Consider the following 21,775-nt stretch of genomic DNA (forward strand, 5'->3'; position numbering starts at 1 on the left):
TTTAGCATACTTTGTGCAATAGGATATAAAACAGCTCCCTCTGTCACGTGAGGATGAGCATGTGCTGAGTGCGACTCCTGTGCAGCCTGCACCCTCGTGGCCCCACCGCCCCAGCTGGAGTGATTTTTCTCACTGAGATTGGTCAGACAGCAACCACCAGACCCAGGCATGACTTTCTCTTTCAGTCTTCGATGCCTCTTGCTTGAGTTCAGATTTGCTGACAGGAATGGGGACCCTGACTGCCCAGGCCTGCCCCTCAACCAGCAGGAGGTCCAGGGCTGGGCTAAGAATCACGCCTCCCAGAGGCTCCGGCTAAGACGAGAGGAAAGCCACTGCCGAAACTCAGAGTGTATTTAAAATGTTCCACAGCATTTTGGAAGGTTTTCTTCTTCTTGGAGGTGATTCTAATGTTAAGTTTTGCCCATTTCTTAGTATTTTGTGAGGTAATCCTGATAAGATCAGGTGCATTCAAGGTGGTATGTAGACATGTGAAGTAATTCTAAACAAAAGAAGGATCTGTTTGGGCCTCTTTTTTTCTATGGAGTGGGGAAGTGAGGTGACCTCTGTTGAAGGGTCAGGCTGGATGCAGGAGACCTCCCACCACCTCTACCCGCTGAAGGCTCCAGCTCAGGGTTCTGCCTATGACAGTGAGTCTGCAGGGAGCCCAGAAAGAAGTGCAAGCAGCAGAGGATTCGCCCCAGACACAGCTACAGCCAGGTCGTCAAGTGCCTGCTTTATTCAGACAAGAAACGCCCCGGCCCTCCACACTGTGAAGGCAACCGATAGCAAGGTGGGAATCTAGAAAAATAATTTATGGATGCAAACCATCCAGAGAGATCACACTAAATCAGCTGAAGGCAAAGACTGGCCACACTGAGAGAAAAAGAGGAGACAGAAAAGAAAGACACCTTTGGCAACCTGACCCTCCTGGAGGCCTAACGGAAGTAGTTGGGACATTCATGGGCAACCAGGTGCCAGGCTTGACCAAAGGCCTGCACCACAGCCGGCTCCAGGGGCCCTTCCTCAGTCGCTGCCAAGTTCTGCTCCAGCTGCTCTGGGCTGGACATGCCCAGGATGACTGCGTCCCCAAGGGGAGCCTGCAAGGGGGGACAGGGAGACATCAACGCTCTTCTGCACCACGGTGACCCGAGGCCCACACACTCCCCCTCCCAGCCCTGCCACCACCAACACTCAGGACTGGATGTTTATTAGTGCCGCACACGCGTCTAGAAATCTGCCCTGGATAACTCTACGGGACTCCAAACTGTCTTCCTTCTCCTGGCCACCACATTGCTCATCCTCACTCAGACCCGAGTTCAGAGCCCAGTTCTGCCTTTTAACAGCTGTATAAACTTGGCTTCCTTATTTAAGCTCTGAGACTCCGCTTTTCTATGTTCAGCACGGTTATGGGAACGACAAATTCCCATAATTATGTAAAGCACTTGCTCCCAATGACCGAGAACTACTACATGCACACCAGACCCTATTGACTACACATGGCTGAGGTCAGAGAAAAGCTTGAGTCAGGAAGACATGGGACACCAGGGAGATGGAAACTCCGCCTACCACCAGAGGAGTTAGATTAAGTGAGATTAAGTGAGATTTTGCAGTCAAATCTGTGATAAATACTCTATTTCCTTCCTGAATGTGAGAACCCATTTCCTCATCAGTAAAACTTGGACAATCATACTACATAAGGCCCCTTAATCACTAAATCGATACTTGTAAAGCCCTTATCCCAGTGTCTGGCACTGAGATAGCTGCCAAGCAGAATCAGAGGCCTGTCCTGGAGAATCAGAACAGAGAAAATTTTCAGAGGAAACTATTTAGAAATCACCGAAAGGCAATTCTGGCACCCAGACTGGGCACGAGCAGAGCCTCTGTGGAAGTCGGGTTACCTGGAGCTGGGAATGGTGGTACATCCACCGGAGGGCAGCTGAGGTCATGCTGGGGGCACTGCTGCCATATGAATCCTGCAGGGCCTTCTCCACCAGGGCAATGGCCTCGAAGTGGTGCTCCTTCCAGAAGCTGGGTGGGTAAGGAGGGTGGCACAGGGGTCAGCACCATGGGGTCACCCTGGGGGCCATGGTCAAAGAGCCAACTGGAACAGATGCACCCACCCAACCCTGCAGCACGGGTGGCGGGGTTCTCAAGCATCGGCTCTCCTGCCTTGTGGGGCAAAATCACCCACGTGAGGGCTCCATCACCAGGACCGCAGCGACATCTTCATTCCTTAGAAGTCCAATCCTGCCCTTACTTCCTTAATGAAAAAAAGGCAGCCAGTACAGGGAGCGGGTCTCAGCCCAGGCCCCTCGGGCCTGAATTCAAGGCTCTTTCCTTCTCTCCTGGCAGGGGATGAGCACTTCTCAGGGAAGAGCTGACTTGGAAGACCTGGCATGAAGTCCAGAAATTCTCATGCCCTCCCAGAGGTCCCAAGAAAATAAGCTACTCTCCAGAGGTTTGGTAATTCCTGCAGGAATCAAGAGATATAGGTCCAGGCAGCAGGAAAAGGCCTGGAGCTGCCCCCACATCCTATAATAACCCAGAAAACAGCCTAGAACTTCTCCATTTCAGGTAGAGAAGCCCGCCCCCATCCTGATGCGGACATCCCCAGCTCACCGGTTTCTGTATGCCTCAGCCCAGTTATTTCCAAAGAAGCGGCCCACAGGCTGTTTCCCATCCTTGTCCTCATACTTGTACTTGCCAGTCAGCAGGCCCCCTGTGGAAAAGCTGTCATCAGACCCCTCTCACCTCCTCCCAGAGACTGCTCTGGACTAGGGGACCCAAGAGGGATACCAGGACATAGTCCCCCTCTCACAAACCCCTCCCTGCTTCCCAGGTCCTGGGTTGGGGATCCACTGGGTAAGGAAGGCCCTCCCACCTGGGAAGAGCTGGTCCCCACAGCAGCCCCTACCAGCCAAAGGGTTGTAGGCGTAGAATCTCAATCCAAAGTGCCTGAGGCAAGGGAAGAGCTCTGTTTCTACCTGCCGGGTGGTGGCGTTGTACATGCCCTGCAGGTAGAAGGGCCAGGTAGACAGGGTGCACATGTTAAAAAAGGGACCCCAGCCTTCTAACACCTTCAGTCAAAACCTGCCCAGACCTCAGCAATGATTTCCAATCACTAGGAGTAGCAGGGGATGGGGAGATGGTGCTGGGCCCAAGGGTGGGAAACCAGACTGGACAGCTCATTCCGGGAGCACCTGAGGGTACCAAGTGTGGGCTGGACCCTGGCTTCTAAACATGCACAGTCCAGCAAGGTCTTTGCCTTCAAGAGATGTTAAAGTGAAAACAGAGAGAAGACAGATGATGACAGTAAAAGCGGGTCTGGTGCTCGCTCATGCAGGCTGAATATAGGAAGACGGGGTCTGGGGACCAGCCCTTTGGGGCAGTAGGGTCAGCTTTCAGAGGAAGTGTCATCTAGTGAGAACCAAGAGCTGCTGGTGAGGAGGAGAGGAAGGAGCATTCCGGCTGACTGGCAGAGAAAGGAAACAGGAAGGCTGGGACCATGGTGCCTTGGCAGCAGGGCACAGAGTCAGGGCCAGAGTGAGCAGGCACTGTTGGCCTGGATGAAGAGCTGCATAAAATCCTGAGGGTTCCTGGTAGCCATCTGCAGGGGAGTGGCTGCTTTGGGGAGGGCATGGAGGTACTTGGAGGGGCCCAGAGAACCCAAAATCAGTAGGAGCCCTAGGGATTGAAGCCTCTGCAACCCTGGCCCTCACCTGGTACACGGTGGGCAGGATCCAGCCATTGCTCTTGCAGAGGGTACAGATCTCAGCCACCTCCCAGGCAGCATAGTTGGAGAGGCCAAGCTCCACAAATTTGCCCTGCAGGGGAAAGGCCAAGGTCAGAACCCATCACAGTCCAGGAGATCAGGAAGAGGAGACCAGGGTGGCGTGGGGACCCTGGGAACAGGGTCTGTCCCTCCTCCACTCCGGGACAGCCTAATACATGCCCTCTCCTGGGTAATAACAAGTCAAGGAAAGGAGCAGCAGACCACCACTCAGAGATGGGCAGGGGCTGCCCTCACCTCCTGGTGCAGCTGGTGGCAGGCGCGCAGGGTCTCTTCCACAGGGGTGCCATGGTCAGGTGCGTGGAGGTAGAAGAGGTCCACTCGGGGGCACTGCAATCGTTTCAGCGACGTCTCCAGCTGGGCCCGGAGACTGTCAGGCTTCAGCGACTTCCCCTCCCAGGGATTGGCTTTGGTAGCGATTTTCACTTTGAGAGGAGAAGGTAATGATTATGAGACTTATTATAACCACTTACTGGCCATGAGACCTTGGCTAAAGTATTTCAGTTTCCTGAGTCTCAATTCTCTAACCTGTAAAATGGGGATAGAACCAGGGACTGTCCTCAGAGGAAGATGATGAGGATGAAACAATGTCTTAGATGTTAAGTTCTCCACGTTCAGTGCCATTGTAATCACTATGATTATAGTCACCAGACTGCTGGCTGCGCCAGGCCTTGCATTACAGGCTGAGCTCACAAAGATGAACTAATTGCACTTGCTTTCTGCCCTCAAGGAGCTCACAATCTCGACGGTGATGGTACCATATGGCGCTTGCAGCAGAGAAAAGCCCCCAGAAGGAACTGAAGGAACCCAGAAAAAGGCATGGGTCATCCTAGGAATTCCAGGGGGTGATCACCAAGCTGAGTCTCTGAGAATGGCGCCAAAGGCAACAAGGAAGAGTGGGAAGCACACCCCAGAGGGTGGGAACATGAGCAAAAACACAAAAGGAAGAAGACACAGTATGCGAAGAGCTGTGCCTGCAATCCTGCGTTATAAGGGCATGAACTCCAGGTAGGGAGCAGTGGGACATGAGACAAGACAAGGGGGCAAAGCCTAACCCCAAAGGATTTTCTCAAGTACCATGATTCAAAGGTTTGAGGTCTTTCTGGCTGCAGTATAAGAACTCAAGGGGACAGGCCTGGAAATGGGGAGACGAGAGGCTGTTGCCAGAACGCAGGAGAGGATGTGCGCCTAAACACAGGCAACTGGCAGAGATCAATGTGAGAGACAGGATGATGGCAAAATGAGCAGAAGTTGGTGATGAGCTCATAAGGACTCACAATTATGGACTTCCAGGCCCTCAGAAGCAAGCGCACACACACATCCACTGCAGACACAGTCCCGAGAACGAGATCCTGTCCTGCCAGGCAAACAGCAGTGGGGTGCACTAGAGTCTAGGCGGCCTGGCTTGATGGGCGCATGGGCTCTGCACGAAAGCAACTCGCCAGGTCAGAAGGGACCACTAGGATACGGGGAACAGGCCCCACAGCTTCTCACCCAGATTTTCTCCATTCCTCATCAGTCTCATAGCCTGTATGAACTTTGCCTCGGGTCCAACCTAAGGACTTTGGCCTAGTGAGTGCCCAGCCTCAAAGAAGGCTGCAGGGAAGGGTTGGAGAAAAATTAATTCAAAAACAAAATCTTCATGATCAGCGTGGGGCTGCCAGGCGACTAAGAAGAGTGTGAGTCTAAAATATACATTCCTCTGAGATCCGCCAAGTCATGAATCTAAGGAGGACCCAGAGAGAACCACCCTGCCCCACCCCCCACCATAAGGGCTGGAAAGGAAGACTCTTAGAGTGAAAAGGAGGTGGCAAAGTATGGTAGTAATACAACAGCCAGTGTTTACTGGGCCCCACTATGTACAAAAGTCTCTCCTAGGCACATCCACTGGCATCATGCCAATGACGAACAGTCCTTCCCACACACCAGGCACTTGGCATTTCCAAGACCAATCTTTGCAGAGCTTTGTACCCTCAGCCTCTGTCATTCTTTGCCCAGCAAGCTACTCTTGGTCTTTCAAGGCCCAGCTCCAGAATTCTCTGAGCTTCCCTAGAGCCCTGCCAGTTCCAAAAGTGCCTAAAGTGCACCTCTCCCCACACCCCAATCATTTGTTTCAGTCTCCCACTAGATTCTGAATTCCCTGGGGGTGAGTTAGTCACTTTCCCTCCAAATCCCCATACAAAGCTGGCACAGGGGTATAGGAGTGGTGGCACAGCTCTTCTCCCCTCCATCACACCTGCCACTGCTCACCTACCAGCACTGCTCCCCTAGCCTAGCCTACAGTTCCCTCCTGAGAGAGCCAGGGGTGCTGCCAAGTGGACAAAGTCTAAGAACTGGTAAAAGATCAAGATGAGAAAAGGGAGTGAACAGCGGAGCGCAATGGGGTGAGGGAGGGAGGCAGAGAGCCGGGGACGGGTATGGGCACTGCAGAGTTGAGCAGGGGGGGCGTTCCCAGCACCTGAAGGGGCAAGAAAGCTCTGGAGACCGCAGAGAGGTGCACCAAGGAAGCGGGAGTCGGGGGGCGGGGGGGGGGGTGGCGGGCGCCGGCTTCAAGAAGCCAAGTACTAGGTTAGCCTCAGAGAGGCAGCCCCCAGAAGGGGAGGGAATAGCGGTCAAGACAAGGCACCGTCCACCCATTCCGGGCTAGATGCGCACGGGGTCTGAGAGTTGGGGATTCACAGACTCGCAGGGTGGCCGGGAGAGGCCGGTGCCCAGGGAGGGGCACGAAGCCGTGGTTCTGACCTCGGCCAAGCGGGTGCCCGACTGGCCGGGTCGAGGTCCCGCGAGAGGGGTGCGCGATGCACGCGCAGGGCGGTCAAGTGCCCCTGCCCCTGACCCCTGACCCGGCTGCAGACTTTACCTCTGCAGTCGCCGCCGCCCAGCCCGAGCCCCAGGCCGCCCAGGATGCTCTCGGCCTGGCCGTCGCTGTACATGAAGGCCGTGTCCAGCTCGACGTGGCCGCGCTCCAGGAAGGCGCGCACAGCCGCGCCGCTGGCGGACGCGTCCATGCGGCGTCCCATCTCCATGGTGCCCAGCACCGTAGCGGGCCGGGCCGAGCCGCCCGAGGCGGCCTTCGGAGGCCGGGACATGGCGGGGGCGGCGGGGGCGCGGGCCTCGGGCGTCCCGGCGCGACGCGCACAGCGGACGGCGGCGCGGCCCACAGCACGCGACGCGGCGCCCAGCATGAAGACGGCGCCTGCGCGCAAGGGCGCCTCGGGCCCCGCCCACCGGCCACGGCGGGCGGAGCCCAGTGGGCACGAAGGGAGCGTCAACAAGTAGCGCGACGGCCCCCCCACGCACGCCCCGCTTGCTCGTGTCTCCCTCAGGGATCGTACGCCAAGTGCGCGGCACAGGAGGCGGGGCCACGCGGCCCCGGGGCGGGGCGGGGCGGGGCCTCGGGTCAGCTGACCCCGGCTGTGCACACAGAACCCTGGAGCCGGGCCGGGCGCTGGATCTTGACTCGGTGAGCCGCCTTTGAGGCTGGGGGGCAAACCCAAAGGCTGGGGGTCGAGAATCGGGGGCTTCCCTGCCACCTCTTTCCGGCTCGCGCCTCCAGCCCCTGGACGGCCCCGGGCTCCTGGTCCCTCCCTGAGGCGCGAAATCCTGATGGAGGGTCTGGGCCGGCCCTGGACGGCCCTGGACGGCCCTGGACGGCCCTGGGGCCCCGCCTCGGTGCTCCTGCTGCTCAGACGCCACAGCAAAGCCTCTTTGAGCTGCACGGCTGGGCTTTGGGCTCCGGGTTCCCTTTCCTCCTCCTGGTCCCTCCTGATCGGCCCTTTTGCTTCCGACGGCTTTGTTTTCCCCGGAGCGGGCTGGGGGAGCCCCCCACCCCCGCCCGGGCCCTGGAGCGCTGACCCCAGCGGCTGCCCTGTCATTATCCCCGCCAGACAGGCAGCCTGCGCCGGGCTGAGTCACTAGCAGGGAGTGTGGCGGAGGGCCCGGGGCTGGAGGGGGCGGAACAGCCCCGGCCCGATGCTCCTCCCCGCGGAGCTCCCTAGGTCTGCTCGGAAGGGAGCCCAGGCCGCCCGTCCCCATCCCGGCCTCCTCAGCCTTTCAAATACGTACCGTGCGAGAGGAGGTTTGCAAGTGTGAGGCCTGGTGCGGGTCACAGGGCTCCTTCTTTCAACATATAATGGAGGCCGCTGTGTGCCCGCGACGACGTCGAGGGAGCGGGAGGGCGAGGCCCACAGCCGGGGACCGAAGAGCCAGCCCTGAGTAGTAGTCGCGGTCAGGTCATGCCAGGCTCCGTTTTAATCCTGCGGCCTGGATTATTTCATTATCTCCTGGGCCCCCGCAGTCGGCCTCGGGGGATGCTTGCATTCTTGCCCCACTTTGTAGGTCGGAACTCTGAGGCTCAGTTCCTTCGCCAGGAGTTCTAAACCAGTGGGCATCAGCCGGGTCAGTGCCAGGTGCTTTGGCCTCAAGCCTAGGCCGTGTGCCTCACAACTAAACCTCCCTCCCTCCCTCCTTTTCTTGCTTTTTCCTTCCCCTCCCCATCCCTCCTCCCTCTTTCCCCTCCTCTCTCTCTTTTTTGCTTTCCTCTCCCCCACCCAGTGTTTTCTGCACCCTTACTGCACAGCTGGTGTGTCTAGGCCCTGAGAATCAAGTTTACCACCAGGCTGAAAGGGAGGAGTGGTCGCTGAGGTGTGTGGTGAGCATTCTGCGCACAAGGAGGGGAGGAGGTGACAAGTCTGGTCCAGCCAGCCCTGGCAAGGCCTCCGAGGGCAGTTTAGAGCTGGGTCTTTGGATCTCTTTCCCGGACTAAAGGGGTGAAGGATCCTTCTAGGGGAACAGCCAACGTGCAGAAGCCTGGAGGCCAGAGAATGACTGAAGACATGAGGCAAGGGCGGGAGACGAGCTGGGAGGGCAGTTCTTGGAGTGCTGCCCAAGTGCTGCCTTGGGGTGCAGTGGACTCCATCTGGTAGACGGAGGTGGCCACTTGACCAGCTTCTGCAGGAACATTGCCCTGACTCAGCTCGCATCCAGGAGAGGAGCTTGGGTGTGGCCAGAGGTTCCTTCTCCAGCACAGCCTTTCTCCAAGTGTGTCCGTGCATACTAGAATCCGCTGGGGGAGCCACTCAACCCAAGGTTCCCTGATCCCCAGTCTAGACTGGGGATTGCAAATTGATTCTGCGTTTTGAACTTGTGCTCCCCAAATCCAAGGTACCCCTACTGTGGTCCTTGTTGAATCTATGAATCTGCGTAGTTATAACCTTGGACATTGTTCGCTCAGTGCTGTTTGACCAGGAGGTGGGCCTCTTCCCAGAAGCCAGGCCAGGCTGGCCTCCACACTTCGTTCAGAACCTATAATTGATGGCCAAGGACTGGAATGATGACATCCCCAAGCGTCTCTCCTCTGTCTATTCCCCACGTCTGCAGGGAGGGGAACCCTGATCGCCTCTCCCACCTTATGCAGCCCTTAGGGGTAGGCCCCTTCTGTTCAGGGCTCAGGCGTGTCTCAGAGTATCCCAAGACACTCCATGCAAAGATGGGATTTGCCTCCCGGTGCCCTGGGTACATTCCTCAAGACACCCTCCTCCCACACTACACATGTGTGCACCTCATTCCTCCCTATCCTGCTGAAAGGAGGGAGTGAGAGGTGGTTGAGATCCTGGACTCCCATCCTCAGAACAGTCTGGCCGTGCACCTGTCAGGCAGTGGGCTCAGAGCTTTATGTACATTTCATCTGCGGTAAGATCCCAAGGAGTAAATGTCATTGTTCTCATTTTATGGACAAGCTCAGACAGGTTACTCAGTTGCCCAGCCTAGCTGTAAAATGGGGGCAGCGTTCCCCATTCCCAGGACATCCCCATTAGGCAACATACTAACGTGATGAGCTGTGGTGGCAGGTGCAGCATCAACAAGAGGAGGGCAGGGAGGCAGCCCAGTGGATGGCTGGGAGCAAAGGCCTTGCTTTGAAGTGCCTTTGGCATCACAAAGGTGCAGTCTTCCCTGGACTGCTGGTCTGCCTAGGCTGGCCTTGCAGGGGCTGGGGGCCAGACATCAGGAAATGGTTCCAACATCAGCCACGCTGAAGGTCATCGTGGTGGGCCGCCAGGACACAGGAAATGGAAAGGCTTTCAGGCCCAGGAGATACTGCAGCCAACCGGGCAGTGACCTGGGATGCCCTGGCCCCCAGCTCCGGGATACTCACATTAGGGCTGCGAGTCTCCAGCTTCCTGAGCAAAGAGGCTGACTCGATTCCTTTCCCTCACCCAATGCTCCCAGGTCCCTGTGACCTCAGTAGCTCGAGGGTCCGGCCAGAGTGATTTAGTCCACCAGGGCTGCTTATAAACGACCAATGCTTATTTGTTCTTTTTTTTAAAAGATTTATTTATTTAAGCATACAAGGGCTGGGGTACAGGCCAGAGGTGTGAGGGGTGAAAAGATTCATGAGGGTCAGAGTGGGGAGCAAAACAGGGGGATCTACTGAAATACACTGCTGAGGGGAGCAGCAGGCAAGACAGGAGAGGTCTGCTGCGCCATGTGGGTTGCTCCCTGGCTGGGTATTGAACTCTTGCTGCAGTAGTTGCTGACAGCTTCACAGTGCTGACACTTAACCCCTTGCTCCACCAGGGAGGTCCCGCCAACGTTTATTTCTCACAGTCTGGAAGCTGGAAAGGCGGTGTCTGGCACAATGTCAGTGTCTGACAAAAGCTACTTCCTAGTCCCAGGGTGGCAGCAGCCTTCCCGTTGTGGCCTCAAGTGGGGAAAGGGGGCGCCCAGGGAGGAGAGGGGAGCTCACTGGGTGTCTTTTTTTTTTTTTTATTGATTGATTGATTTATTGATTTATACATACATACATACAAGCACTGGGTACAGTCAGAAGCGCGGGAGGGTGAGAGAATTCACCAGAGCCAGAGCGGGGAGCAGAGCAGGCAGAAGGACCGAAGGACACTGCTGAGGGGAGCAGCGGGCGGCAGGAGAGGTCTGTGCGCCATGTGGGACCCTCCTCCGGTGGCCGGGGAGCAGCCGGGGATCGAACTGGCGCCGCAGAGGCCGCGGGCAGCTTCGCAACCCAGCGCTCAACCACTGCGCCACAGGGGAGGCCCTCACTGGGTGTCTTTTAATAAAGCACTAATCCCTGTCCTAAACCTCTCCCCAGAGTCCCACCTTCTAACCATCACATTCGGGGTCAGGTTTCAGCATGGGAATGAGGGGGCCGGTGAGGGGAGCGTAAACAGTCTGTGTGTAGTGTTGGGTTTTGCTCTCTGACACAAGTAGAAACTGAAGGTGCCTGCGGAGAGCAGTCCACGTGAGGAAATCCCCTCTGAGCCCTGAGAGAAAAGGGGAAGTCTGCTTTCTGGCTTGAAGAAGCTGGGCAGCCACAACAGAGCAGGAGGTTTTGTGGCACCCAGAGGTGCAGGGCATCATGGCTATGAACAGGGGTGTGGATCTGGCTTGGGTTTGACTTCTGAATCTGCAGCTTCCTGGCCGCAACCCACAATCTCTGGTGGTGAGAATGGGGAGGTCTTCTCCTGCCTTGTGCGGTCAATGGCAGGGACAACCCTACCTGAGACCAGATAACACACCTAATGGCCTAGCCTCCCCAGGCCCTCAGAGTAATCTCCGTGGGGAAAGATTAGGAACCATCTTGGGACCTCCCTGGTGGCCTAGGGGTTAAGTCTCAGCACTATCACCGCTGCGGCCTGGGCCTGAGTTGATCCCCGGCCAGGGAGCTGACCCACATGGCACAGCAGACCTCTCCTGTCTCGCCTGATGCTCCCCTCTTTAGTGTATTTCAGTCAGTCTGCCTGTTCTATTCCCCAGTATGTCTCTGGTGAATCCTCTCCCCCCACCCTGGCATCTGTAGCTGATACCCCAGTTCTATGCATAAATGAACAAATAAGTCTTCAAAAAAAAAAAAGGAACTGGGCCTCCCTGGTGGCGCAAGGATCAACATGCAACCTATGAAGCAATCCGCAGCCACTGCAGTGGGAGTTCGATCCCCTCCCAGGAAACAACCCATATGGCACAGCAGACCTATCCTGACTCGCCCGCTGCTCCCCTCAGCAGTGTACTTCGGTCAGTCTGCCTGTTCTGTTCCCCACTGTGTCTCTGGGGAATCCTCTCACCCCTCACACCTCTGGCCTGTATCCCAGCTCTTGTATGCATAAATAAATCTTTAAAAAAAAAAAAAGGAACCATCTAAATAAATGTTCAAGGGTTATAACCAGGGCAACATTATTTGAGGGCTGAGTTTCCCACACTTCATTTATAACCTCATTTCACCTTCACAATCACTGTATGAAAGGGGCACTGTAATCACCCCTTTCTGCAGATGAGGAAACTGAGGCACATAGGGGCCGAGTCACTGGCAGCAGTAGAACGTGCTTGTCCCTGCGTGGGGTGGGCAGGTGTTTGCTTTGATCTCTGTACTTGAGCTGCTGAGTCCCGGTTCAAGGGCTTGGCCACCCATTGCTGCATGGTGAGCCTGGGGGCAGGCTTGGGTTGGTGGGACTGTGACTCAGCTCCGAGGCTGAAGGCCCCTCTTTCTCCCTGCAGAGCCCTGGCCTGCTTCGTTATACCACCACCCTTCCCCCGGCCCTCCCTCCTGCTGCAGCCATGGTCTGGAGGAAACTGGGCTCTGGCAACTTCTCCAGCTGTCCCAACGGCAGCCTGTGGATATGGGACGTGTTCGGCGAATGTGCCCAGGATGCCTGGGATGAGGCCAGCGTGGGCCTAGGCTTGATCTCAATTGTCTGCTTTGCTGCATCCACCTTGCCGTAAGTTGTGCTGGGGAGGCAGAAGTGGAGCGGGGTGGCAGGGTGGGGCTGCCTGGCTGGCCGTGGTGTCTCCAGGCTGAAGACTGAGCCGGCTTTGTTGTCACCCCCACTCACTGACTCCCACCCAGCTGGGAGGGCCCCGCACCCTGTTTATTGAGTGACCATTAAGTACCTGGCTCAGTTCTAAGCACTTAACCTATTTTTAGTTCATTTAATTACTATCTCTATTTTATGAGGACGTGAAGCCCAGAGAGCTTAAGTAACTTGTTCGAGGTGGCACAGCTAGTGAGAGAGGAGGCAGAGGGCTGGGAGGACTGGATGCAGCAAACGTGGCCTCTGTCCTGGGAGTATGGTGGTGGCCAAGCAGCGGCTACATGTCAGTGCGGCCACTGCTCTGACTGGGGGACACACTTCTAATGGGCCACACTTCTAATAGCACAGTGGTCAGGAGCGTGGCTTCTGGATTCAAACAGCTGAGTTCACTGGGCAAGTTTCTTTGCTGCTCAGTTTCCTCACCAGTAAAATGGCAGTGTTGTTCCTACCCCACAGGGTTGCTATGAGGGTGACATGAGGCGTGTGTGTGTAAAGCACCAGCAACTGGACAAGTGTGTGAGGGTAGGGGGCCGGGGTCAGGTGAGGTCAAAGACATCCTCGAGGGCCCTGTAACCAAGGGCATTCTCCATGCGTAGGAAATTTCTCTTTAGCCTAAGACCTCCTACACCACCCAGTTAGCCCGTTGGGTGCATGACACTAGAGCTTTAGCATGCCCAGGGCTGTGTCTCTGTCTCCACAATCAGTTGGGGAACATTTTCATCACCCTAAGAAGATACCCAAAAAGAAGTGAGTCATCCCATATTTCCCCCTAGACCTCCCAGCCCTGGCAACAACCAGCCTACTTTCTCTCTCTGTAGTATGGCCTGTTCTGGACCTTTCATATAGATGGGCCTTAAGGGCAAGGCCTGCTGTGACAGGCTTTGGGACGCGGGCCACAGGTCTGGGGTGTGTCAGTGCTGAGGACGGGTTGGTCTGTTCTGGGCACTTCCCAGCTGATGTCCACGGTGTCAACACCCTATTTGTTTCCTGTTTCATCCATTGCTGGACATTTGGGTTGATTTTACTTCTTGGCTGTTACGACGAGGGCGCTGGGGACATTTGTGTTCACATGTCCTTGGGGACGTGTCTTCCTCTCTGGGACACACACCTGAGCAGTGGAGTAGCTGGGGCACGCACATCTGTCTCATCTCCTGCGGACCTGCCAGACCGCTCCATCCTTTCTTCATTGCTTCATCCCCTATTCCCAGCAGTGTGTGAAGGTTCCAGTTTCTGCAAATCTTCATCGAGTTGTTCTTTTTGATCATTTTTTGATAGGTGTGGTACTGGGTCTAAAGTTGCACCTCGGGGTAGTTTTGATTTCTGGTGTTGTCAAGTAGCTTTTTGTGCATTTGTTAGCCAATGACAGATCTTCCTTGGGGAAGGGTCTTTTCAGATTCCGTGCCATCTTTCAGTTGTATTATTTGTCTTTATTTTGTTAGGTTGTAAGATTTCTTCTAGAATTCTAGATGCAACCCCCTCATCTGATATATGATTTGCAAATATTTTCTCCCACTCTGTGGGTTATCTTGTCACTTTCTTGGCATCCTTTGAAGCATAACTTTTAAACTTGAATGAGGCCCAATTTATCTATTTTCTCTTTTGTTGCTTGTGCTTTTGCTGCCATACCTATGAAATCATAGCTTCGTACAGAGATTTATTCTGTCTTTTCAGAGTTTTCTAGATTTACCCAAGTAGGGCAGCAATCCCGGAGTGTGCTTTTTCCCACACCACCCAGCGGTGAGGTCAGTTCTGACCTGATCTGCCTAGAGAAAGCCTCAGATCCCACCGTAAATTACAGTGTCACAATTCAGTTCTTACCTTTAGGTCTTTGATTCAGCTTGAGTTATATTTTGTATGTGGTAGGAGGTAGGGGTCCAGCCTCATTTGTTTGCCTGGAGATACCCAGTTGTCCTAGTGTTAGAGGGTAGGGTGGGACCCTGAAACTGGCACGCCCTAAATGGGTTCTGCTATCCACTGCATAAAGACAAAACATACTCTAGTGCATAAGACCTTCAATAGAAAATAACTTTAGTACAATTAGTGTGCAGTAGAGAGAAGGGAAAGAACATAGCTTCAAATAGCATCCAAATGAAGCATCCAAAGTTACCCATCCCCTCACGGGTAAATGCCAGCCAAACAGGGTTGGCCCACAGCAGGGCTGCTGAGGCCAGAAAGCCTGCCACAGTTGCAGGGGACCCATAGGAAAGGAACAGAAAGAGCTCGGCAAGTCTGGAAGGAAAAAGAGCAAAATCGAAATCAAGATAAAAGGCTGCCATTGTCAGCCGTCCCTGGGGGCTCTCACCCAAGTTTCTGTCTCTTTCAAGTATCTCCTTCCATGTCCCCCAAGTCCCTGGTACAAGTCCAAGGCCGAGATGCAAGTGCGGCGTCTTCGCGTGTCTCTCTGCTCCATGTGCCTCCTCAGGCCTTCTTCCTGTCTCTTCCCGGGGCTTCTTCCCCCTTCTCTCAGTGCTTGTCCTGGCCTTTTCTACTTTCACTTCTCTGCCCAGCTCCGCTCTTCTTACGGCGGGGTGGGGACTGCACACTTCGTGAGACTGTGCTTGCTCCTGACAAAACATGTATAAATAAAATAAAGGTCAATCTGGGAGTTAGAGGGAGAGACACTGGAGGCAGAGGCTGCGTGGAGGCTGTGGAGGCCGCGTAGCAAGCAGTGATGTTAGGGGGTTGGAGAGGCCCTTAGGAGGCAGGCTGGACAGGTCTGGGTGATTGGTGGGGAGTGTGGGCAATGTTGGGGTTCAGACGATTAGGTTCGGTGTGTGGGGTTCTTGGCTCCCTCTGTGGAAGAATCCGGCAGACGTTCCCATTCATCACATGGCGAGTTTACTGAGGAAAGGAAAAGAGAGACGCCTGCCAAGACATGGGCTGGCAGGGGCTGCGTCATGCCAGGGCAAGGGGTGTTCTTCTGTAGTGTTCTGTGGTGGAATTAGCGTGGAAATTATCGCCTCGGGGTCAGTTCGGGTCAGTCTTCTATGGTTGATAATCCTCTCTGCTCCTGCCTCTGGCTAATGATCTTTTCTGACTCCACCTCAGATTCCTGGAAACTTCCATAGTGGGTTTAGCTTAAGATTTATCATCCCTACCCCCAGCTCTGGTGTCTGTCCTTGTGAGAACTTCCATCCTAAATTTTTCTACTCTCAGCGTCCATCAGAAAAGAAGCTCCCCGGCTGGCGTGGAAGCTGCCCCAGAACATCTGAGATGCTGGCTCAGGCTGCCCCTTCCTGCCAGGCCATGATGCCCACCCCGCCTGGCCCTGCTGACTGCGCAGAGATGGGGTCAGAGGCTGGGGAGCGAGCCCCGGGTCACGGCAGGAAGGGCTTCCACCTTCCTGCTCCTCCATAGACCCGGCCTCTCCTGAGTGTGACAGAACCAATGTCCCTGGAATTAATTTAGGGAGACACAAGTCAGTGTCCTTGAAGGAGCTTTAATGAGGGGCCTTCTCAGTGTCAGCCTGTGCTGGGCGCTGTCCCTGTCTTGGGCCCATGGATGAGGAAGTGGGGTGTTTCCAAGGAGGAGGGACAGGAAGGTCCTGAGGAGGAACTGATAATTCCTGAGCCTGAAAGGCAGAGAAGAGAGCATATTGGGAGACTTTGCAGATGAGAGCTTGGAGGGGGGAAGCAGTCCTAGTGGAGGGAGCTGGCATGGGGCACCTCAGACCTGGGAGGCCTTAAAGCATGTGCTTGGAGCATTACTGAAGAGCAGTGGAAGGCTCTGGAAGGTGTTGGCAAGGTGGGGGTTTAATGATCCTTGAGAAGGGAGGGGGTTGGAGGGGAGCAGGGTTTGGGTGGGAGACCTAGAGAGGTGGGCCACCTGGAGGCCTCCTAGGAGATGCAGAGGAAGTACCAAGGCGGGTACCCCACTTTCCTAGTCTCTGCCTTGGGTGGGGAAGGATGAGTGCCATTTAGTTCCCTTTTCCTAATTTAAATACATGCAGACGATTTAAAAGACATCTCAGCCATAAACAGCTGTTGTGTCATGGTTATCAGATTGGAGCCTCAGGTCTGGGTGGGAATCTGAGGGCCCCGACAGATGTGACCCCATTAGTGCTCAGGGAGAAGGGTCATCAAAAGACTGGACCTCGTGGGGGGCTGTGAAGGCCGAGTGAGTTTGACACATGCTGGCCCAACACCCTTCTGCTTCACTGCAAAGACGAGGTGCCAGTTCCAGGAATCTTTGGGAAAGGCAGTGTTGTAGAGCAACCCCGATACAAAACGGGGTGCCTGACTGTGGGTCCTCACCCGCGCGCTTAAAAGGACTTATCAATGCTCTACTGCAGGCACACGCGAAAGGTTCATAAAAGGCTTATTGACAAGGGAAGGGGAAATGGGGAAATGTACAGCTCAGGGAGAAAAGTGGGAGACAAAGTTTTAAATGCGTCCTACCCGATCCGCCGATCAGGAATCCCAAAATGGCGCTCTGAGAGCTGGCTACAAGCCAGGAGCTGTGTAGCCAGGAGGCGAGCGACAGCGAGCCAGCCCAAGGCCCACGTGTTTGGTTTTTATACCCAACCTGGCTGCCCAACTCCACCCTCAGGTCCCAGCCACCCTCCCTTGGTGGTGATGGGATTTGTCTTTCCCAGAGTCTTGATGGCTTTAGTCTGGAGTGGGGGTGGAGTCCACAAAGCCTGTATGGGATTATCTCAGGACATCACTTCCCCCTAACAGCTGGAGGGTGCCGGATGTCCCTGAGTTTTGTTAGGAGAATTTCAGGAGCACAGCCTTGCCCTGCTCTGCTGAGCTTTCAAGATAAAGGCTGCGGTTGGGCCATCTTATCATCATCGACTGCTCCCGGAGATAGGGCAGTGCCCGGGCCTGGGCTCATTGCCAGCTCTGCCATCCTTCTCCCAGTCTTCAGTCCCCCTTCTTTCCCCCCAGCCCCCATAGAAGAAAGAATCAGGGTTCCTGTGAAGTGGTTCTCAGGCAGGGCCTGGCATAAAATTTCAGCACCTGATAAAAACCTCCAGTCTCTGCAGCGAGGCCCTGGCCCCACAGAAGTTCGTCTGAGCAATGCTGTGGATCTCTCTAGAGATGCTCATCCCAGATCCAGCTCCCAGGTTGGAAGCCCCTCCCCCCCCGCCCCAGTAAAAATCCCTCAAAGGGCAAAGACAGACTAAAGAGGATCCTGCTTATGGGACGGAGGATTGGCGCCCAGTGGCCTCCGTCCCCTTATTCCATGGTCCTCCTGTCCTGAGCTGTTCTGTCCTTGACCCTCCAAGGCAGCAGCTCGGGCGCCGGCCCTGACCATGTGTCTGCCTCCTCTGCCACAGCCAGTACATCAAGGCCTGCAAGGTGGGCAACATGGACCAGGCCCTGTCCCTGTGGTTCCTCCTGGGCTGGATCGGCGGAGACTCCTGCAATCTCATCGGCTCCTTCCTTGCTGACCAGCTCCCCCTGCAGGTGCGCCGGGGCCAGGGCCAGGGCGGCTGCCCAGGACAGCCATGGCAGAGGGCTGGGGGTGGCCAGCAGGAGACGCCTGGGCTCCAGAACCCTGACCCCCCTCTTCCGTGTCCTGAGGGCCCCACACGTTAGAGCGCTCTCTGCCATACAGCGTGACAGCTGTTGCTGCCTCTCTCCATGACATGAGCTCATGGAACCAGAGGATGGCTGTGGTTTATGGTCCTCAGCTTTCAGGATGGTGTATGTAGGGGGTGGGGAGAGGGGTCTGAAGGAGGAAAGTTTCCCTGGAGAGCCCAGGTACCAGCTGAGATGCACAGAGCCGGGGTCACAGTCAGGGATCCAGTCTCCCCAGGCAGGCCTGTAAAGTCATTACTGCTTTTGCCTCAGGCCATACCACTTCACAGGCTGCTCCCCAGGCCTGTTGTAGCTCCCCCCTCTTGCCCTGGAGGCATTTTTCCAGGCCTGGACCTACCTGAGCTCTCATTCTGCCCTGTGGGAGCCGTAACCCCTTCTTTCCAGAGGAGGGAACAGAAACAGAGAGGGGCAGTGACTTGCTCAAGGTCACCCAGCTGGGATGAGGCAGAGCCATGAGCCCATGCAGAGGTGGGGTCCCCAGCGCCTGGGGCTGCAGCCAGCACCCAGGCCCCCGGCTTCTCTCGCAGACCTACACGGCGGTGTACTACGTCCTGGCCGACCTGCTGATGCTGTCGCTGTACTTCCATTACAAGTTCAAGAAACGCCCCTCCCTCTGTGAGTGTGTGGCCCTCCGGGGCAGGGACTGGGGCAGGGACTGGGGCAGCTGGTGGGGGAGCTTGGGAGGAAGTGGTTTCCATTGCTGGCTGATAAACGAAAGTTTGAAGGCTTCCTTGGGCCTTATCTGAAAGCCTGGTCCCGATGGGCCAGGATAGGGCAGCAGATAGACTCTCGGGCAGTGAGCGCATCCGGGCAGCACCGCAGGGCGTTCCCTACACTCTGTTCTCATGCAGCACACATGCGCACGCAGGCCTCATCACCATCACGGCCCTTGGGGAGGGGCCGCAGCCAAGGTCAGATGGCGGGCTTTACGAGACCTGGCCAGCTGCTCACGGAGGGTGGGGGTTTCTCTTTGGTAACCTTTCTCCTGACCCCTTTGCCGTTAATCATTTGACCTTTCAAGCCCCAGGAGAAGGGTCCTGTTGTTAGACCCATTCTATAGAGGAAGGCAAAAGCTCAGAGACTTTAGATCACTAGCTCAAGGTCACACAGCCACTGAGGGGCCAGCCAGGACTCCAGCCCCAGTCTGCTGCCTGGGAGAGCCCTAACTTCGGTTCCCTCCTGCCTCTTGTCCAGTGTCTACCCCCATCAATTCCATGCTCCTGTTCCTCTTGGGGGTGGTGTGTACCACCCCACTGCTGAGCGGTGCTGGTGCTGGCTCTGTGGCCGCCCCGAGAGAGGTCTTTCGGGGGCGGACCCTCCTGTCTGTGGAGCCGGGCAATAAGGTGAGGTGGCGGGACCTCCAGTAGAGGGGGGCTGAAGCTTGCTCAGTCCAGGGATGGAAGGGGTCTCTGCTCTCCTGCAGCCCCTCCACCCTGAGCAGCCCCTCTGCCCTCTCAGCCCTTCACTCGGCAGGAGATCATCGGCTTCGTCATTGGCTCCATCTCTAGCGTGCTGTACCTGCTGTCCCGGCTGCCCCAGATCCGCACCAATGTGAGCCCCGCGGGGAGAAGGGCAGCAGTGGAAAAGCGCGGCCCTGGCACCTAGGCCCACGGCTAAGGAGCAGCATGGTGTGGGGTGCCTGGTCAGAAAGTCTGGTATAGTCACCAGGGTGTTGGGGACTTTAGCCCATTTCTCCAAGCCTTAGTTTCTGCCTCTGAAAAGTGGGCTTGATGATGCCTGCCCCTGAGGGGCACCTGTGACCTCTGTGTCTCGGGGAAATAGGAGGTGAACTCAGGGGCCTGCAAGGAGAGGGGACGGTGGGGAAGCACGATGGAGACCTGCTGGACACCAAGAGTCAGCACAGGGCTGGCGATCGGGGCATCTTGAGCCAATAAGGGTGCCACGCCATGCTGCCAGCAGACCTGGGTGGACCTGAGAGAGCTGGTAGCAGTGGGGTCAGCGTCAGGCCTGGGAGGGGCTGGTCTGTGAGCCAGGCCCAGCGTGCACACTGGGCACCAGTGACGAGTCAGCTCAGGGTGCACAGACACGTCAGGTGGGCAGTGACGCTCCAGAGGAGAGCCTGGTTCAAGGCCCGTGACTCCACCCTCACCCCCTCCAGTTCCTGCGGAAGTCGACCCAGGGGATCTCCTACTCACTGTTTGCGCTGGTGATGCTGGGGAACACGCTGTATGGGCTGAGTGTGCTGCTCAAGAATCCCGAGGAGGGCCAGAGTGAGGGCAGCTACCTGCTGCACCACCTGCCCTGGCTCGTGGGCAGCCTGGGCGTGCTGCTGCTTGACACTATCGTATCCTTCTGGTGTGCGGGCAGGTTGGGTGGGTGGGTTGGGCACAGCAGCCTCTGCCTGCAACAGTGTCGGCTTCCATCCACCCACCCATCCGTCCACCCTCCCACCTATCCATCCAGAAGTCAAACCCCCTGTGCCCCAGTGGGCACTGCATCTGGTAGTGAGCAAGAACAGAACAGCTCCTGGTTAGGGGACCTTGTAGCCCATTGGGGAGACAGCCAGGACACACGTTTATCAAGGAATTACTGCTGCACAGAACTGTGTGGTGTCCTGGTTCAGAGACTCAGCAGAGGCCTCCACCAAAAGCCATTTAAACTGCCCTGTGGGAGAAGAGGCAAAGGCAAGGGAGATTTCCAGATGCAGCTTGTGCAAAGGCCCTGAGGACTAGGAGTGAACCAGCCCATTCAGACCAAAGGAGTAAAAGTTGAAACATGGAGACACACGTGAGTGTCAGAAAACCTTGGGGTTAAATTCTGCTTCTGTTTCGTCATCTGCATGGCGGGGCTAAGGGCACTGTCTCACCAGTAATGGGGTGATTAGCTAAGATAAGGTATGTGGAAACACTCAGTGCCCAGCCCCCACAGCGAATGCTCAGTCAGTGTTTGCTCAGGGACTGAACAGGGCGCGACTTCAGCCTTGCTGGGCAGGGTAGCATGGTCTTTCAACGTTTGCTGGATTCTTTGGGGCAATGAGAAAGAGAAGCTGAAGCTCTATTGCCCCCGTGGCCCCCACCACTGGTGAAACCCCCAGGATGCTGTAGGTTGGGAGGAATGCTAAATCCTGGGCCCAGCGCTGAGCTTGGAAGGTGCTGGAGTGTGGCTAGGGGTTGAGGAGCAGGGAGGCATTCCAAGTGGACGGTGCGGCTATAGCAGAGGTCATGGCTGATCCTTCTACCTCCCAGAGGGGCTGAGAGGTTGGGAAGAGGGAAGCAGCCCCCAGCGCCAGGTCCAGCCCAGTCTCTGCTCTGCTTGGCCTTGACTTTGGCCCCGCCAGATCTCTATACAGTTCCTGGTGTACAGGAACGCCGCCAACACCGCCACCTCCTCAGAGCGCCAGCCCCTGCTCCCCAGCTGACCAGGCCCCAGGCGGAGCCCAGAATGACAGCGACCTCCAGAGGCTGCACCCAGGAAGAGAGAAGTGTGGGCAGTCAAGGTGCTGCTGGCCTGGGCCATGCAGGGAGCCGGGGCCAGCCTAGAACTCCAGGCCTAGCCGCCTCTCCCAGCCCCCAAAAATCCCCATGGACTGACTGCTACGGGCAAGTCAGCCCTCCAGGCCAGTACACCCGCTCTGGGGCCGACTCCGGGGTCCGGGGCAC

The 21,775-nt window shown here is 56.2% G+C and overlaps 2 protein-coding genes across 3 annotated transcripts; one reads left to right on the top strand and one right to left on the bottom strand.

Annotated features, from left to right (window-relative positions):
• Window positions 1-935: 935 nt before the first annotated feature.
• On the bottom strand, window positions 936-6,975 carry AKR7A2 (aldo-keto reductase family 7 member A2; the record flags this gene model as incomplete). 2 transcript variants are annotated; one of them, XM_084242587.1, is made up of 7 exons in its annotated part: window positions 936-1,097; window positions 1,899-2,028; window positions 2,620-2,719; window positions 2,915-3,011; window positions 3,720-3,824; window positions 4,028-4,215; window positions 6,651-6,975. In XM_084242587.1, 7 exons carry the CDS (start codon window positions 6,973-6,975, stop codon window positions 936-938), a joined length of 1,107 nt encoding a protein of 368 aa, XP_084098713.1. The 2 variants fall into 2 exon arrangements, with proteins under 2 accessions (XP_084098713.1, XP_084098714.1); XM_084242588.1 differs by lacking the exon at window positions 3,720-3,824.
• Window positions 6,976-12,355: 5,380 nt separating this feature from the next.
• Window positions 12,356-21,758, top strand: SLC66A1 (solute carrier family 66 member 1; the record flags this gene model as incomplete). Its single annotated transcript, XM_084243711.1, has 7 exons — window positions 12,356-12,516; window positions 17,891-18,020; window positions 18,683-18,770; window positions 19,350-19,498; window positions 19,614-19,706; window positions 20,275-20,460; window positions 21,454-21,758. The coding sequence occupies 7 exons, from the start codon at window positions 12,356-12,358 to the stop codon at window positions 21,532-21,534; spliced, it is 888 nt and encodes a 295-aa protein (XP_084099837.1). The 3' UTR covers window positions 21,535-21,758.
• Between the last annotated feature and the right edge of the window lie 17 nt (window positions 21,759-21,775).

Source organism: Talpa europaea, assembly GCF_964194135.1.
Source record: "Talpa europaea genome assembly, chromosome: 9".
Classification (NCBI taxonomy): Eukaryota; Metazoa; Chordata; class Mammalia; order Eulipotyphla; family Talpidae; genus Talpa; species Talpa europaea.